Below are 19,733 nucleotides of genomic sequence, written 5' to 3' on the forward strand. Positions count from 1 at the left end.
GGCCACTTACTGAGTATTCTTTGAAATACTCAGGCCGTGTGCCACATCATTTTTCAGGTAAAGGCAAGGCGCACTTGTACGGAGGACGGCGGCATCGCGAGTAGAGACTGTGGCACATGTATAGGGTAGACTCATATTTAAATTTCTAGTCTTAAGTTAGAATAGGTTGTTTTGCATTTCATTGTTTTAAATTATTTTCTATTTGTTTTTGTTCTCTCTAAATTTCAGTATTTCATATTTAAACACGTAAGACCATGGCTGTGTTTTCCAGAGAAGAAGTTGTTTTAAACGTTTTTTTTTTAAGTTTACGTTATCAATTATGTTCAAGTAAGAGTTACATTTCCGCATTATAGATGAGCATGAGACGTTAGTAGCGACTTTGAGTATGTGGAAATTTAGGGTCGTTACAGTTACTCCGGGCATGGATCCTAGCAACTTGTTAAGCATGCCATCTGCATTAACCTAGGTGTTTCCTTGTATTCTTGGGGATCTTAGGTTTATGCATAACGTCTTGGGTCAAGCTTGGAACTTAAAGGTTCTTCTTAGAAATAGCCCAACGTAACCTTGTGCACTTAGAATCTTATTTAGCAACCATGGATACCTATGGGAAATCTCTTATTTCATGGGTACCTCGTTAGTCATCCTAGGAGGTAAAGTCATGTGGATCGTGATATACATTTTTCCCCATATCTTGGTTTCGCTATCTAACGTTTTCCAATGACTCCCAAACTTCATTACCTTATACAACATCGTGAGATAAAGATTCATATAACATTTCATAATGTTGGGAGGTCATTTAGGGCTTAACCCGTAGGTAGTCTTCTTTAGGGGCATTATGGTCATTTTACCCCTAATTCTTGGTTTTGCTACTTAACGAGTTCCAGTGGCTTTTGAACTTCACCACCTCATCAATCATCATATAATAAGATCTATTGTAGAGTTTCATAGCATTTGGAGGTCATCTAGGTCATGAACCGTAGGTAGATATCCTTAAGGGCGTTATGGTCATTTTTCCCCATTTCTTGGTTTACCTACTTATCCTTATCCATTGACCACTAAATTTCACACATAACCTAAACATGCTATAATATGCTCATCATTAAAGTTTCATAGGCATCGGAGCTCATTTAGTGAGTTATTTTAATGTTCCTTAAATCCCGAGCAATTTGGTCGGTTCAGCGCCTTAACTTACGGTTCTTTGAGTTTTTCTTTCATAGATCCTTGTGTAATACTTGGTTTAGGGTTCATACGAAAATCCAAGTGATTCCTACAAGTATTTCTTAAGAAAAGTCCAAGGTGGCTACTTACTTCATCGTCGATGTTCGGGACCTCCGTTCTTGAGCTTCCGGTATTTGAATTACTTCACATTTCCTTCCATAGACTCCTTATTGTGTCTAGTTTCTGGAACCATAAAGTTTGTCATGAGAACCAACCTAGAAGAAGATTAAAATTGAGAAACATCGAGGGAATGCCAGATTTTGGGCTGACTTGGCCGGTTCAACTAAACTAGCCACGTCATCGTCTTCTTCCTCTGGACAGGAAGAAGACGCGCGCGTCCTTAGCGCCACCGTCTGAAAGTGGCCTTCCACAGCCCCGATATCTTCGTTTAGCCCCTCGATTTCTTCATGAAACTTAACGATAATATTACAAGAGCTTGGGATTGATTTCATACCTTTTCGTGGATCATAGCCTAAGATATTAGCCTCCAAAGTTCGTCCAAAATCATCTTCCTCGCCAGAACTAAAACAGGGGATTTCTTATCGGGTAGCCGATTGTAGGGGTTTTCAAGGCCCGATTTCTTCATGGAACCTCTTTCATATCCTTTCCTCATGCTATAGGAACTGGTTTGGAGGAATGTCTTTGAGTGTGGAACCTTAATTTCCAGAAATCGTTCTCGGTATGCAACTCACCTGAAACGCCAGATTTCCGATCTCTTAGATATCTTATTCTACGACGTTTCAGCTCTCGATTCCTTTATATAACTTGTGAGTAATCTTGTTTGGAAACTATAGGAATAAGTTTAAGGAGGAATTGTGGAGAATTGCTCTCGAATTTGGAAGAAACCCGAGAGTAGGAAACCCACAAACTAAACGCTCATAACTCTCGAATGGGTGCTCGACCTTGCTCGAGTCTTGTTCCATATTGTTGCCCCTACTCCAGACTTTATAGGCAGAGCTTAAACCGACATTGAAAGCTCTAGAATCGTCGTGAATTGGCGGTGGGATTTTCTGGAAAATCTGCCGGAAATATCTACTCCGGTCAGAGCCTCACCAATTTTGGTTTTGCATAATAGCCGTTGGATGTGATGATCTGTCCATCTTCTAGATCATATCCAAATTTGGGGAAGATCCAACGACTGGGATTTGAGTTTCGTGAGATATTTCTCAGATGGTTACTGTAGATTTGCTCTGTTTCTGATCAGAGGGGCATTTTCGTAATTATACATTCTTCTAGGGGTATTTGGGTCATTTGTCTCTTTCCGAATATTTTAATATTATTTTTCCTGAAAAATCCATAATTTTTTCTAAAAATCCTTCATCTCATGTTGGTCATTTTTTTCTTGAGCATCTCGAAATTCCTTCTAGATAAGCAACTAAAAATCTGAGAAGGTCCTTAATAATTAGAAAAATGACACTTTTGCCCTTTTCACTTACTTTTACTTTCCAATCCTTTTTCCATCGGTCTTAAACTCCTTAACATTACTTGTTAGGGTATAAGGATGACTTGCTTGTGATCATCATCCTTGCTTAATCCTTTAATTCCTTCTCTTTTGATCATTTGGGTCTTACATGGGCAGCTTATTCTTGTAGGATCTAATTCCTTTCATTTTTGGGGTGTTACACGATCATCACCGTCCCGGCGTCGTTTCTGTCTCTCAGTCGATGAGCGGGACTCGTTCGATCCATCGGTTCCCTCCATGGCCCTTGCTACCCTCAGGGTGTCGGCATATGTAGTGGGCGTTATCGCCTCAACCACATTACGGATCTTACTGTCTAACCCCAGCAAAAATCGACGAGCCGTCCTGTAGTCAGTGTCTACCAAATCTGGAGCAAAACATTTCAACTTGGCAAACTCCCTGACATAAGCGGTAACCGAACGCCCTCTTTGCTTCAAGTGGGTGAACTCCTGATGTTTGTGAGTCTGGACGTCCTCTGGGGAGTACGCCTCCGCAAAAGCCTCCTTGAATTCTGCCCACGAAATCTCACCCCCCAGGTCAGATAAGCTCTCGGGTGGAACGCCACCATATATGTGCATCGACCGTAGCATGAACGCTGTGCACTCTACCTTTTGGTCTTCGGGGTAGTTTGTCAGCCTGAATACGATCTCTATGGAACTCAACCATAATTGTGCCTCTGTCAGGTCATGGAAGTTCCCTTGAAGGTTTGTAGGTCACCCCTCTTAAAATTCCGTAAGCATCTGACTTCCCTGGTGGAGGCTGAGTCATTAACTGGCTGGCCATCGGGCAGGTTTCATACTACGGTTCGCAATACGTCTACCAATTCTGCTGCCGAGTCTCGGGCGAGCTGGGGTGTCGTTGGCAGTGGGCACATCATCGTTATGTTGGGCCCCTCCATGGTGTCCTCGTGGTTGGGACCCTGTCCCCTTACGCTCCTACCCCTGACTGGGGTTCGCCTCCTAGTACTCTCTCCTCGCATCCTCGGTGGCATATCTAAACCTAGCAATAGCTGTGAGGTTAAATGTAACGACCCGAGTAAGAAAAAGAAAAAAAAGAAAAAAAAGAAAAAGGGAAAGAATAAGAAAACGAAGAAAAAACTCAGTCACCGAAAAACTCGCGAGTTTTTCGGCGACCACCAAGTTTCGCGGACCCACGCAAAACGACGACCACACCACGCCCAGCCTTCAGCCCACGACTTCCAGAACCTATCAGAATACCTGCAAAGGAAGAAAAGAAAGAAAATACGAGAGAGAGAGATTTCGGATAAACGTCGGCGAGTTTCCAATTTCTCCAATGAGCCCCTAAACCACCCAAAAACTGACACCAAACAATCAGTTACCACCACGAGAAGGATCCCTAATGAAAGCACGATAACTCAAGGTGCGTGTTGTGCTTTTTCGTAAGCGCCATCGTCGGTAACCGAGGTCGAAAAATTGGATTTTCCTAATCGTTCTTAGATCTGTGGTTTTAGGAACTTTTAGGCCGCAAAACTCCCAGAAAAGAAAGAAGAACGACAAATAAAGAGGAATAGGAAGAAAGAGGACCGAAATTGGCAACAGCAATGCCACGAAAATGAGAGAGAAAACTCGCCGGAAAATCGGCCAAAGTCGGGTAAGGAAGACGAGATCCACGAACCCGAGTCAACCCAAACCCAAAACCCGAGAGAGCCAGCCCATTCTTTCCCTCGACCTCTACCTTCGGCCCAGCCCAACTACAACGGCCCAAACCTCAAACCAGCCCAGAAGCTACGGTTCACTTGAACCAACCCGAGACTAGACCCACGGTCCAATCAAGCCACCTTGCAACCCAAACACTTGCGACCCAGCCTAGTAAGCCGAGGCCAAATGATTAGTCTTGGCCCAGTAGCCTTCCGCAGCCCGCGACCCGCGCTTCGACCCGACGTTACCGCACGATGTGGCTCGCTCTGTTGCTGCGACGTGTCACACAGCGGCGCAGGCAGTCCCTCGGCTCGGCTCAGCGCAAACGGCTCGGGCTCCCTCCAGTGACGCTCCGGCGGCTCCCAGCGGCTGTTCGACTCGGCTCACCTGTTTTCAGCCTGATTTCCACTGTTTTGACCCTCCCGGATCTGTTTTTAGCCCCGATTAAGGTATCCGAGGCCGCTTTAGAGTCGTATTTCACATTTATTGAATTATAGGTAAACTAATTGTGAAATACTAACGGAAAGTGGTGAACGGTGTGATAGGAAACAAACCCCGGCAACGTAGGAAGAAGCTCTCACGGAACAGGAGCTTACCTTTAGCTATTTAGGGAGTACTTCGGCCAAGGCCAACAAAATAAGTGGTTTTACTATAGGATAGGCTAAAAATTGTATGAGTTATGATGATGTATGAACTATGTCGTACGATGCGGTATATGAGTTATGATGATGTATGAGTTATGATGATGTGTGGGTTACGATACTTGATGATGTGTGCAGTATATATATATTTTGATGAATGACGTACTTGATATGTTTGATGCACTTTATGGCAATATGATGAGTATGATGATTGCATGACGTTACCTTAATATGAGGATGTTTTCCATATTGAGCATGCTATATGATGATGAGTGCCTTATTGCATCATGTCGTTAGATCGACATAGGACACAACCCTAAGAGCGTGAAAATGATAACGAGTATGTGTTACCTAAAGTAACAAAGAGATGAGTCTAGAGGGTTGTGTCAGAAGAGACATTATGATGGATTTAGAGGGACCTCATGCATATTGTATGTTCATAAGCATAGGGCTACTTCCCCTAGAGATGATGAGTGCAGACGCGCACCATATGATGAGCGCGAATGCGCACAAGTGCGAATGCACACAGATGAGGGTGTTCATGAGGCGCATGACACTATGGGGTTCCGCTGACCTCCGGACGTCGCTACAGATTGGCTTGACCAGAGGGTCCAGGGGGTGTGCGAGCGCCCTGTGGATTCACACTCACACGTGTGAGTCGTGTGTAAAGAAGTACTACACATCCAATTTGTCCGAGACTGGAGGCCACCCTTAAGATGGTTAGAGATAGGTCTCTAATTCATGATTTCATGAGTTTGCATTAGCATGGCCCCTATACTGGGGTCACTTACAGAGTTTTTCTTCGAAATACTCAGGTCGTGTGCCATATTGTTTTTCAGGTAAAGGCAAGGCGCCCATGTACAGTTGATGGCAACATCGTGATCAGAGACTGTGGTGCGTGCATAGAATAGTTGCATATTTAAAATTCCTAGTCTTGGTTAGGATAGGGTGTTTGCATTTCATTTATTTAAATTATTTAATTTGTAATTGTTTTTATCTTTTTTGAACTCCAGCATGATGTTTGAAACACGTAAGTCCGGCAGTGTTTTCTAATGTTTGAAAGTATTTTGAAGTTTTAAATTTTTCCGCTAATAAAGATGAGCATTCTTAGATTTATATTCTGCATTAGAGATGAGCATGAGACGTTAGTGGCGACTCTAGATATGTGGAAATTTAGGATCGTTACATTATATACTAATCTATCCATTCTATGAACAATCACAAGGGCATAAGTCACGTACACATGCAATGGCATTAGTCGGATACACACATAAGCATATATCTATCACATCATGGAACGCACTAACATCAGGACAAGAGAGCGTACAATCGTAATTCTTCCTTACAATATATACACATACCTGACGGTGACGGTGACGGTGTGGTTGCTGGAGGCCAGTCTACAAGACCTATGACCTAGGGCTCTGATACCAACTGTAACGCCCCTAATTTTCTCTATCCTAATTAGCGACGTTACCTTGTAATCATATAACGAAAGTGCAATAGTTTATGTAAGACAGTCTCAAAAATGGCAATACGTTCATTATTATAAGCAATTCATACATGGGGAAAACAATAACGACAGCCTAACCTAGAAATAATCAACAGATAACTAGAGGGACAATTGCAATAACTATTAACCGAGAGAATCCAACAAGATGCCTACGACACTACGAACCCTCCTTAAGACTTCCATGGCCTCCGCAGCATCCACCGTCAGCCGTACATGGGGGCCTTGCCCTTACTTGAAAATATGGGTTGCACGTGGCTTGAGTATTATATAAAATACCCAGTAAGTCGCCCCACTGTTGGGGTTAAGCATATAATCATACATTAGCATACACACGATCACATACAATACACATACATAAGCACAAGTGTCAAAAGAAAGAAACCGAGAGAGGTGTCTGTCTTCCATTCCTTCTCATTGCCTTAGGCCCTTGCTTTGTCTGGGCGGGGGTGGATACATGGTACTTTCCCACACATGGCCCACGTGCGTGACTGTGGGCCCACCAGGCGAGGTCGCATGCGAACTCCCTTGGCCTGGCTTGGTCGGGTATGTATGACATACATTACCGACGCTACGGAAAAGGAGGGCTTGCATGATATCGTGGCGAACACAATATCGAATATACGCGTCCATACCATCAGTAGCATAACGGGGGAGTGCCCCATGTACATAACCATAGCGTGCATAAGGTTTTTAAGGTTTACCTCCATGGCATTATACATACAACGTTCCATCCCCTCACCGAATTACATTGCATAACTGGGTCAAACATCGAGTAAGCATATCGCAACATACTGGTCATCACATTCATGGCATGCGGGGTTCTCATTACAATCATGACATGTCAATCAAGCTCATACATACAGGATAGCAAACCGTATCACAACGTCATATACATAAATATGGCATACATAGCATTTCACTGCAAGAATCACATACATAAACATGGCTTACATAGCATTTCACTGCAAGAAACATCTAACCTAGCATACATCAACAACACACATGGTGCATGCAAGGGCCACAGGGCACGCACCAACATACATACATAACTAACGACAACAGTAAGGTTACTTACCTCGATGGTCTTGGTTGAAGTTACTCACAACGAGCTAATCCCAGCGGTTAAATACGTCCTATGATAACCACATAAAAACTTAGGAACCTTTCATAACATACCCTAGCTAAACCTCATGCTATTTATCAAAATAAACCCCCGACCTAATCTGTCTTTAACGTTTAGGAACCATACTGACCTCGGATGGTAAAACTAAGGGCAGAAACGGCTTCAGAAGAGTCGAAAACCTTGGAATCGATATATTATGGTGATACAGAGTCACCAAGCCGAGCTGCCGAGTCGACCAACTAAGCCGCTAAGCCGCCAAGCCGAGCTGCGGGATTTGACTGAGCCGAGCCGCGGGTTTTGACGAAGCCGAGCCGCGGGTTTTGACGAAGCCGAGCTGCCGTACACGTCAAGCCGAGCCGAGAGCACGCGTGCAGGGCCGAGACCAAGGCTGCAGCGCGTGTCCGTGTTGGGCCAAAACGCACAGGGCCCGTGTTTGTTCCGTGGGCCGGTTCAAAGGCTGAAACCCGACCAGACTTTGTGTCTTCTTCACCCGAGAATCCCGATGGAACCCTAATCGCAGAGTTTGACTGCCGTTGCCGATGAGACCACCGCCTTCCGTCGTCCTTGGCGATGCGTTTGTCCCGCTTGTCCCAAAGTACCCTGGCGTCGGTTTGCTCCTACCTAAGGGCTCACGGAAGTTCGAAGTCTCGCGACGTTTTCGATCCCTCACCTAACCTTTCGGCTCCTCCCTCACAGGTACGATAGTGACTCGAAAGAAAAAGACGGCTACTAAGTTAACTAGGGTTTAATATGGGGACTCAAGGCATTAATACGCCCATCACAGGAAATCCCACAATTTCTGGCGAGATTTAAGGCGTTTTTTTTTTTTTTTTTTTTTTTTTTTTTTTTTTTTTTTTTTTTTTTTTTTTTTTTTTTTTTTTTTTTNAACCCTTATCATTACACCACCAGTCTAGATGAGAGACTATGCAACAAGAGAAGATCTTTATGAAGAAGATAATAAAGCTCACTTGGCCATGTTTACCACTATTGATCTGTAAGCTTTGAAGACGCATTGAAGAGTGAGAAATGGAGGCAAGCCATTGATCTTGAAATGGAAGCAATAAATAGAAATGACACATGAGAATTGATGGTGTTACCTAAGGGCGGAAAGAAGGTTGGAGTAAAATGGATTTATAAGACAAAATTCAATGAAATGGGAAAGTCGACAAATACAAGGCTAGGCTTGTAGCAAAGGGGTATACTCAACAGTATGGGGTTGACTATACTGAAGTATTTGCACCTGTTGCGCACATGGAGACAATTCGTTTGGTGGTAACACTTGCAGCTCAAAGAAGTTGATCCATCTATCAGCTGGACGTGAAATCTGCATTTCTATATGGTGATTTGAATGAGGAGGTCTTTGTGGAGCAACCTTGTGAATATGTGCAAAAGGAACATGAGCAGAAGGTTTACAAGTTAAAGAAGGCACTCTATGGGCTTAAGCAAGCTCCACGTGCTTGGTACAACCGTACAGAAGCCTATTTCATGAAGGAAGGTTTTGAGAAGTGTGACTATGAGCATACTTTGTTTATCAAGAGAGGAAAAGAAGTCAAAGTATTAATTGTAAGTCTTTATGTCGATTTTCTCATTTTTACTGGAAATGATGAATTAATGTTTCAGAATTTAAAAATTCCATGAAAAATGAGTTTGACATGACAGATTTTCGTAAGATGAGGTATTATCTTGGCCTTGAAGTCTTACAAAAATATACTAGTATTTTTATAAGTCAGAAGAAGTATGATGTCCTAGGATGCAAACTTATGAAAGATGAAGATGGAATTAACGTGGACAAACTTACTATATGTGTAACGACCCAGGAAAAAGAAAAAAAAAATAAAAATAAAGAGAAAAAGAAAAGGAAAAAAAAAACTCAGTCGCCAGAAAACTCACGAGTTTTCCGACGACCGCCGAGTTTCACGGACCCCACGCGAAACGACAGCCACACCTCGCTCCACCTTCAGCCCACGACTCCCAGAATCGATCAGAGTACTTGCAAACAGAGAAAATGATGAAAATATGAGAGAAAGAGATTTTGAGAGAGAGAGAGAGAGAGAGAGATTTTGAATAACGTCGGCGAATTTCCAATTCCTCTAACGAGCCCCAAACCACCCTAAAATCGACGCCAAACACTCAGTTACCACCACGAGAAGGATCCCTAATGAAAGCAAAATAACTCAGGGTACGTTTTGTGCCTTTTCGTAAGCGCCGTCGTCGGTAACCGAGGTCAGAAAATTAGATTTTCCTAAACGTTCTTAGATATGTGGTTTTAGGAACCTTTAGGCCACTAAACTTCAAGGAAGGAAAGAAGGACGACAAACAGAGAGGAAAAGGAAGAAAGAGGACCGAAATCGGCAACGAAAACACTGCGGAAAGAAGAGAGAAAACACGCCGGAGAATCGGCCAAAGTCGGGTAAGGAAGACGAGATCCACGGATCCGGGTCAACCCGAACCCAAAACCCGATAGATTAGCCCGACTTCTTTCCCCTTGGCCTCTACCTTTGGCCCAGCCCAACTACAGCGGCCCAAACCTCAATCCAGCCCAAAAGCCACGGTTCAGCTGAACCGACCCGGGACCAGACCCACGGTCCAATCAAACCGGCCAGCAACCCAAATACTTGTAGCCCAATCCAGTAAACCGAGGTCCAACAACCAGCCCGGCCCAATAGCCTTCTGCAGCAGTCGACTCGAATCAGAGTGCGACCCGCGCCTCGACCCGACGCACACCACATGATGTGGCGCGCTCTGATTTCTACCACGTGGCACACAATGGCGCAGGCGGTCCCTCGGCTCGGCGTAAACAGCTCACGGCTCCCAGCGGCTATTCAGCTCGGCTCCCCTATTTTTGGCTCGGTTTCCACTGTTTCGACCCTCCCGGACCTATTTTCGTCCCTGATTAAGGTATCCGAGGTTGTTTTAGAGTCGTATTTCACATTTATTGAATTATTGATAAATTAATTGTGAAATACTAATAGAAGGTGGTGAATGGTGTGATAGGAAACAAACTCCGGCAACGTAGGAAGCAGCTCTCACGGAACGAGAGCTTACGTTTAGCTAATTAGAGAGTACTTCGGCCAAGGCCAACTATGTAAGTGGCATTACTATAGGATAGGCTAAATATTGTTTAATTTATGATGATGTATGAGTATGACGTTGTGTTGTGATGTATGTTAAATGTACGTTATTTATGTTTCGATGCATGACGTGCATGTTATATTTGATGCACTTAATGGCTTCTATGATGAGTATGATGTATGCATGACGATGTTATTAACATGATGATGTTTTCCATGTTGAACATGTCTTATGATGTTGTTTGCCATATTGCATCATGTCGTTAGATCGACATATGACACAACCCTAAGAGTATGAAAATGACATTAATGTAAATATCCACGAGCACGTGCTACATAGTGTAACCAAGAGATGATACTAGAGGATTGTGTTAGAAGAGATGTATAATTGGACTTAGAGGGACCACATACATATTATATGTTCATAAGCATAAGGCTACTTCCCCTAGAGATGATGAGTGCGGACGCGCATCATATGATGAGCGCAAATGCAAATGCACACAGATGAGGGTGTTCAAGAGGCGCATGACACTATGGGGTTCCGCTGACCTCCGGACGTTACTACAGATTGGCTTAACCAGAGGGTCCAGGGGGTGTGCGAGCACCCTGGGGATTCACACTCACACGTGTGAGTCGTGTGTAGAGAAGTACTACACATCCAATTTGTCCGAGACTGGAGGCCACCCTTAAGATGGTTAGAGATAGGTCCCTAATTCATGATTTCATGTGTTTGCATTAGCATGGCCCCTATACTGGGGTCACTTACAGAGTTTTTCTTCGAGAAAAACTCAGGTCGTGTGCCATATTGTTTTTCAGGTAAAGGCAAGGCGCCCATGTACAGTTGACGGCAGCATCGTGATCAGAGACTATGGTGCGTGCATAGAATAGTTGCATATTTAAAATTCCTAGTCTTGGTTAGGATAGGGTGTTTGCATTTCATTTATTTAAATTATTTAATTTGTAATTGTATTATATTATTTTGAACTCTAGCATGATATCTGAAACACGTAATTCCGACAGTGTTTTCTAATGTTTTAACGTATTGTGAAGTTTTAAATTTTTTCGATAATAAAGATGAGCATTCTTAGAGTTATATTCTGCATTAGAGATGATCATGAGACGTTAGTAGCGACTCTAGATACATGGAAATTTAGGGTCGTTACAATATGGACAAAACTTACTGATTAGTAGATATATGGAGAATCCCACTGAACTTCATTTACAGGTAGCAAAAAGGGTACTACATTATTTGAAGGGAACAACTGGTTTGGAATTTTCTATCGGAAAGGAGGAGATGATGATTTTGTTGCATACACAGACAGTGATTACGTTTGAGATTTGGATGAGAGAAAGAGTACTTCAAGCTATGTGTTCTTAGTGAGTTCTGGAGCAGTATCATGGTCATCAAAGTAACAACCAATAGTAAGTTTATCTTCCACAAAGACCAAATTGATAGTTGCAGCTACATGTGCATGCCCGACAGTATGGTTAAAAAGGGTGTTGGAAAAGCTAGGTCAGAATCAAGACAAGTCAACTATTATTCGCGGTGATAGTAGCTCCGCAATCAGGCTTTCAAAAAACCTAAGAGTGCAGGTCGGAGCAAGCACATAAATGTGTGTTTCCATTTCCTTTGAGAGCTCAAAAGGCTGGCACGGTGGAGTTGGTGCATTGTGGCACACAGGAACAGTTAGCTGATGTGATGACTAAACACTAAAATTAGATACTTTCTTGAAGTTGAGAAAACTATTGGGAGTTTGTTCGGACATAGATAGAAACTGAATATAAATATAAACGGATTACTATGTATATTCAATTTATCGGAGGAATTGTTAGGTTTTGTTATTCCAGATGTTAGATTGTTTTAGTGGTCTGCTACCATCACTTAGTCAAAACATTCCTATGGTAAGCGATGTCTGTTTATTTGATTTCTTAATTTGATTTAGTCATACCATGTTATTAGGAGTATGGAGTTGTTAGACGGGCTTTTTTCCTTGTTTTCAGTGTATCAAGGAAGACTATATAATAACCAATTTCATAGACCATGAGATTTCTCCAAATTTTTAATGATCTTTCCAGTTTTTTTTTTTTTTTTTTTTTTTTTATNGATTGAATCCAACACAAACTTTGAATCAAGACTCCTCTCGGTACTGGAAAAGGAGTTCGGGTGGTAGATTCACACATTCCGACAAGAAAATTCAAGAACGAACAAAGGTTCCGAACTTCTTGTTTCGAATTTATCTAGATCTGAGGAGTTTCTTGAGCAATAGATCTAGAAATTTTGAAGTATCTAACTAAAAGAAGATTCACATAGCTTTCTTGAAGGTTTTCATAAGAAAATCGGATGAAAATTGGAGTTTAATTGGAGTTCGGGTAAACCAATCAAGAACAGAAAATGTGAGTTTTCCATATCTTTGAACAGCTTTTAACTCATTTTGTGTTCAAGAAAAAATAAATAAAAAATATAAAAAATATATGGTAGGAGTAGAATATGAGATCTACAATATTCGTGAAAAAACTTCCTTGATATGGATTAAGGATTAGAAGATAAGAAAATCCAAAGAAAATAGAACAAAAATGCGAAATCGCTAACTTCTAGAAATTTGAAACACACGAAGGAGAGAGAAAGAGAACCGCCATGCGTCGATCGAATGAAGGAGCGCGGCGGATGGCGACATTCCACTAGTGCAGCACGTTCAGCCACACCGTCGACACACGTCAGAGCGTACGGACACGAGTCGACCCGGACGTCCAATAAATCGGTCTAAAATCACACGGTCCTACCCAACAATCTCCCAATCACTGTGCGCCACATGTATCGCCCACAAAATTCGAAAGGTAAGCTTACGTCCGCTAGGGTTCGAAACGTGGCACTGCCTGCACGCTGCCCGTGCATGTGCCCTGCACAAGGAGGCCGCACGTGTGGGAGCGTATCGATGCGTGCGGGAGTGTGCTAGCGCGTGCACACGTGTGGGACCCCATTCTCTCACCGGTTTGGTTTTCGTTTGCTTGTTTTTTGCCCCGATTTCAATACTGATTCTATTATTATGTGAATTAGGACCTATCAAGGAAATTAATTTATGGACCATTTTCCGGCAAGTAATTCAAGCTTGGGAAGGTACGCGTCAACAAAGTAAGTAACTATTTGGATTCTCACGAGCAATACTTGTAGGAACCGCTTGGAATAAGTATACATGTTAATATACCGATAAACTTAGCTAGCCAAACCTAGCATATTAGTATGAAAATTATGGAAATGAATTGATTAAAGAAATTAATGGAATCTAAATGTGAATGACTATAAATAGATGTGATAATTGAATGTATGCATGAGTAGGAAGGGAACTTGTGAAATCTGTGCTCCGGGTGAAGATGGATGTTATCTTCCCTTTGAGCATGTTTGTTAATATTGTGTGAACTGTTGCATATTAACTCCAGTGCATGATTGCTTGTGTTATCTTTCTTGTTGAATAGAATGGAACTACGAGCTTAGACTAGGGTGCTTGAGACTATGTAGGTTAGATAGAACCCTAGAATGGGGATACCTCTAAAATATCATGTATTTAGGCTCACAAAGCGATTATCAGCGGACCCAGGCCCTAGTATTCCAGACCACGACAGGTTTGTGAGACTTTGCACGAGAATCCTAGAGATGAATGAATCCAAGTCCAAGCCAACAAGAATCTACCCTAGAAAGACTAATAGGACACCACGGTAACTGTAGGTAGCCCGTCGGAGTTGAACAGTGTGGATAGTGCCAACCGAGATTGTTGAGCTAGGAAAAGTCGGACAGGGAAGTGTGACTTGTGTCCCGACCTAGTGGTGATAGCTAAGGTGTCTTATGAACAAGACTCCTAGGCCATATAAATCCGTCCCTGAGTAGGGAAATGTGGAACCACATAAGATGACTTAGTAGCTGATCAGCACACAAGGGATCGCAACCCCCGATTTTAGTGGATGTATGGTCTCGTGGGAGGGTTGTCAACTAACCTCCGTGGGAGGGTTGTTCAGAGAGAGTACTTATTCAAATCAAGCCATGCGATCTCCTTAGATTTACTTTTGAGGTCTCGTCTCACCTCAGGATACTGATTATTCCAGTGCATAAGATGAGCAAGCCTCCTAAGATACATAAAAGAGAGTTCGAACTTAGTTCACACTCACTAGAAACCCGAGATAAGACCGTGGATACCTACTAAGATAAAGGGATGCAAAAAGAGCCTACAAGTAGGTTGTTTACTGAGTATTTGTATACTCGTTCCTTTCTACTCTTTTTTTTTTTCAGGTACTCGTCGAGATGGGGAGGTGTTCGAGAGCTGTATTGTCATAGAGGGGTGTTGTTCCGGAGCATCAGTTCGTTTTCCATTTGTAATAATTGAATTTAATTTTGGTGTGGTTGACTTTAATTTCTTGTTTTAAATTTTATCAGATTTTTATCTTCTATTTTATTTTCTTTTAAATTTTATTTGTTTTTGCTTTTATCTTTTTAGTCACGATTCATTTTTTTCGAAACCTCGAAAAATCGGGTCGTGACAGCCATTCTCATAAACAACGATAATTGTTGTTATTAATTTTTGTTGATATCAATAGACATAAGTGAACAAGAGTGTGGTGTCAAACTACTTCCCCTTTAATGCTCAAGTCAATAATTGAGTCAATAATAGAGGTAGAAATGGGTGCTTTTAGACGTATCTTTCCATTTATCGACTTGTCATGTCCATAAGGCGGTCTAGAAACTATAGTCATTAAAGTGTTATAATCTTGTAGTGATTCCCCAAAAAGATTACAAGGTTGGGATCGGTCATATTGCCCTTGGCAATCTCCATGGGAGTCAACCTCAAGGGCCTCAACCTTAGCCCATATTTGAGTTACATTCTTTGAATTCACTTGTTGACCCTTGGGGTTTTACACTTTAAGAGCTCTCATCCTAGTCAATAATTTCACTAATATCAAGTTTTAAAAAATGATTGAAAAAACAAATAAATTTTTAAAAATTTAATCGTTATCTAATTTTAAATTTCAAAACATAGACAAGACAAAACAAAATCACCAACATGCACATCGAATGCCTGAAAACCACTTCATTTGATGGTGAATTAGTACGGATGAAGATCATCAATACAAACTTCATTTTGAAAACCTAAACTAAAATGGATGTAAATGAGTGCTTCAAAGTATAAATGTGAAACAACAATTCAATTTACCAATGTAAAAAGAGACTGGCAGGTTCAAATACTCTATCTCAAACTTAAAACTCAAGGAAATTTATATATAAAGGTAGGTAAATAAGTGGACAAGAATGGCCATTTATTAATGAAGTTCAGAATGGAAGAAAAGACCCAAAAAGTCCATATATTAACGAAGTTCACCCTTTAGCCAAGCAGCCATTAATGCATTCAGCGGCTGAGGAAATCTCAACAAAGGAATATCTTTTTGCAGAATTTTGTGCCAAAAAACGTGAGGCGCATACCTTTTTTGAAGACCCGAATAAAGCCAAGTCACTGCAGATTTGATGATGGTATCGTACACATCTAAACTGTAAAAGAATAGTGTTACAATGGAAGGAAAATGAAAAACCCAGATACCTCTTTCTTCTTCATCCTTCTTCTTTCAGCAGGTCCAAGATGATGATCTCTTGATCAGTGGTTTCATTTGCTTGTCCTCTTCAAGTGAAATCATTCCCAAGTGTGATGGATCTTCCAACAACATCTTTGCAACTAAGTATCCTGCTATTGACCACGTCTGATATTTCCTCGCTTGTTTTCCTACATATCTTCCAAACTTCCCATCATAGTATTCCGGCCAACCATCCTTCAGCAAACGACTCTCGGTCAGCTCAATGGCTCTTCTTGCAATCTGTGGTCGTCCAGTTTTTATGCACGCGGCTGTTAGCAGCCATAGTAGCACTGGATCCAGAGCAAGGAGGAAGATGATATTAACATTCAAATGGGATAATGGATTGATAACTTGTCTAAAATATTAACATTCAAAATATTAATAGGAGATTGGTAACTTGAAGGGAATGAACAAACCTGGCCAAGATCCACCATTATGGTAACTCCACCTGGTATTCTTTGGATCACAACCAGTAGTAATTCGCCATTCATGGCTTTCAATGGCAGGATATGATATTTTCAAAGGCATTTCTCCAACCAGCTCCTCCCAGCGTGATTCAATAAGATCCATAATAGCCATGGATTGCTCAGGGGTGGCAAGAGAAGACAGAATTGCAACACAATTACCTAATGCGAACCATCTAAAATCCATTCTTGCAGGACTGACGTTACCAACAAAGTACCCACCACGTTTGGGCATAAAATCAAACACCCAATCTGGGATTGAATCGGGGATGACATTGAACTTATTTACAGCTGTATGTGAATATTCTTCAGTTTTATAACGGTAGATGTCATTTAGTTGTTGGAAGTCAAGCCAGAAATAACTCCGCATGTGATAACTTAACGCATGCAAACGCTTCACAATGCGCTCTATGCATTCTTTTCCTTCAGCATCATGTTTCAGCATAGCCAGAGCACATCTCAAGGCCATAAAGAAAAGGGCTTGAATTTCAATAGGATAACCATATATACCCTAGAAATAAAAGCACATGTAAATGTAATGAAAAACATGTGACTGTAGTTTCAATAGGACAATCAAATTATAATCACATAATATGAAATGAAAAACATGTAAACGTAAGTTTATAACAAGCAGAAGATATAAAGAAATTTTACCATTCTTCGATCGATCATGGAGCATCCATCAGCACAAAGTAGAGTTGGGAATGTATCAAAGCCCTCTGACAGACATAAAGTTAAAATAAGCTTCATTCCCTTCTGACACTCTGGTGTTTCAGCCAGAGATAGATCACCAGTTGACTTGGTATATGCACGGAGCAGAATGATCCACCAGAATCCAGAGTCGACAGGAGCCACTCTTCCAATAGCACTCTCTCCAAAATCAGCAGCTATGGTATCTGTTTTTCTAACAGGATCATGAAGAACCTTAAAGCTAGCAGGCATTGCACCTTCCCCAAGCTTGAATCTGTCTATTTTCTTTTCCCATCCCTGAAGCTGGAGAGTCTTTAACAGGAAATTCTTAACTATTTCCGGCTCTCCATTCATCAGAAAAGCCAGAGCACTGGGTACAAAATCCCTAACAAAAACCTGAGAGAAAAGCAACATAACCAAACATTAGATTGTCTCTAACAGTTCTTTTCATAAACTGTAAATATCCAAAATCATTTTCGAATACTTTTACTGGAAGCATAACCATTGACCTGATCATAGTTCAAAACTTCCTCTGAGGCATGGTCATAGGCTGCAATAGTTCCAACTGGTTGGCCACGAAAATACACCAAGGATCTCCGCAAAGCTTCCCATGCTTCACCTATCATTGGGTGGGTCTCAAATGTGTTTCTAGTAGATGAAGCAGGGGTATCAAATCCTGACCTTCCACCAGGTGAATACGAGCTCTCAAAGTTGTCCAAACCTCCCCGAGCAAGGCCGATGGACAGCTCGCTGAGAGACCGATCATCAAACGATCTTTGCCTCTCAATATTGAGCTTAGGCTTGTCAAGAAGCCGAGACAGATCATAATCATCCATCTCAGAGATCGAGCAATGTGAGCTCACATTTCGAAGTCCAAACCCATCCATTTTATTTTTCCTCTAATGATCCAAACAAGAAATATCTGCGTTATGAACAGATATTTACAATTAGTCATTCATTAACCACAACCGTTTGCAGTGCACAACAATATTTAAAAGAATCGAAGGTCAATCCTTCAATTTTTTAATTTAAACGGAAACGTAAAGTCGATGGTACAGAAAAAGGAAACCCGGCTTTCTATCCTGCAGGGAGTAAAATACACGAAGGATTAAACATAAAAAAAAAAAAAAAAAAAACAANGAAACGAAAAGCCAAATATATAACGTCCAAAAGCATCGAAGGAAAGTGGACAGATATAGAAATGTTCATTAATTACTAGGAAGTTGATTTGCCAAAACTTAAATTCGCTATCATATTACAAGATATTCTACATATCAAATCATTTCTAGCCCTTTCAGCAAGACACGAGTAAAATCAAACCACATAAGGTCCATCGCCACGAACTTATTAACTAATCAACTAGCAAAATAAGAAATCAGAAGTAAATCACATAGCTAAAACAAATAAAAAGGAACAAAAAAACAAAACAGGTCGAAGAAAATATCCTGGAGAAAGCTTTGATGATAGCAGATCAAGAACACGATCAGGCAAAACATGGACTCGAAAGCAGAGAGCAGATAGCATGAAAAACAATATCCACAAAGAACACCACAACAAGAGAGTGAAATTCAAAGAGGTGGAACAAACAGAGGTAAGCAGACATCCATTCAAAGGCACCAAAACCGCCAGATCTGAAGCTCTACTCAGACACAACAAACAACAACAACCACAAAACAAGGAATCAGAGCGAGAGAAAGAGAGAGGAAGAGAGAATACCAGAGAGAGCAGAAGAGAGGAAGGCGGAGGAATCAGAGTGAACGTCGGCGGTCTCGCCGGGAAATCCTCGCCGGAGAAGAAAGAAACTAGGAGGGAGAGAGAGAAGGGAAAAAATAAGGAAAAAGGAGAAAAAAAAAAGCAGCAGTTGTCAACAGCTGGTATTTATATAGCTGAAGAAGCGGGAAGGGGAAGCCAGTGTGTGTATCTCTCTCCCTAATCCAATTCCACAAATGTTAAGAGAGAGAGAGAGAGAGAGAGAGAGAGGTTACTTGGAAACGGGAAGTGCCGGTGACCTTAGTCCGACGTGGACAAAAACGACGCAGTTTTGAGGGTTCCGTCTGACAAGTGTGTCGAGGCAGAATAAATAATTAACAATTAAAATGAAAAACGCAGCCTAAATTGATGATGGGGATTGTATAAAGAGAAGGGATGCTTATTTATAGGAGAAATGAAGCGCCTGATTATTGACCAAATCAAAAGTAATGGGTAGGTGACCATAAAATTGTCTCTTTCCTATTTCTTTTTTTTTAATTCCAATTAAAATTCCATTTCTCTTACCNGGTTGAAAAT

The 19,733-nt window shown here is 41.5% G+C and overlaps 1 protein-coding gene across 3 annotated transcripts; it reads right to left on the reverse strand.

The window, feature by feature from the left end:
• Positions 1-15,955: 15,955 nt before the first annotated feature.
• On the reverse strand, positions 15,956-19,515 carry LOC111788724 (probable alkaline/neutral invertase D). Of its 3 annotated transcripts, XM_023669185.1 has the most exons (6): positions 19,433-19,515; positions 19,164-19,249; positions 17,957-18,369; positions 17,412-17,843; positions 16,710-17,268; positions 15,956-16,583 (listed from the first exon to the last, which is right to left on the reverse strand). In XM_023669185.1, exons 3-6 carry the CDS (start codon positions 18,332-18,334, stop codon positions 16,288-16,290), a joined length of 1,665 nt encoding a protein of 554 aa, XP_023524953.1. In that variant the 5' UTR covers positions 18,335-18,369; positions 19,164-19,249; positions 19,433-19,515; the 3' UTR covers positions 15,956-16,287. The 3 variants fall into 3 exon arrangements, with proteins under 3 accessions (XP_023524953.1, XP_023524954.1, XP_023524952.1); XM_023669186.1 differs by lacking the exon at positions 19,433-19,515 and having other exon boundaries at positions 17,957-18,529; positions 19,164-19,351; XM_023669184.1 differs by lacking the exon at positions 19,433-19,515 and having other exon boundaries at positions 19,164-19,350.
• Positions 19,516-19,733: the final 218 nt, after the last annotated feature.

This window comes from Cucurbita pepo, chromosome LG02 (genome assembly GCF_002806865.2).
Source record: "Cucurbita pepo subsp. pepo cultivar mu-cu-16 chromosome LG02, ASM280686v2, whole genome shotgun sequence".
NCBI classification, from domain to species: Eukaryota; Viridiplantae; Streptophyta; class Magnoliopsida; order Cucurbitales; family Cucurbitaceae; genus Cucurbita; species Cucurbita pepo.

Excerpts from the sequence above, each read along its gene's own strand:
- LOC111788724 (XM_023669185.1), bottom strand. The coding sequence starts at position 18,334 with ATGGATGGGTTTGGACTTCGAAATGTGAGCTCACATTGCTCGATCTCT. Across the intron at positions 17,844-17,956 it reads AAGTTTTGAACTATGATCAG|GTTTTTGTTAGGGATTTTGT; the intron begins GTCAATGGTTAT and ends CTTTTCTCTCAG. Across the intron at positions 16,584-16,709 it reads TAATGGTGGATCTTGGCCAG|TGCTACTATGGCTGCTAACA; the intron begins GTTTGTTCATTC and ends CTCTGGATCCAG.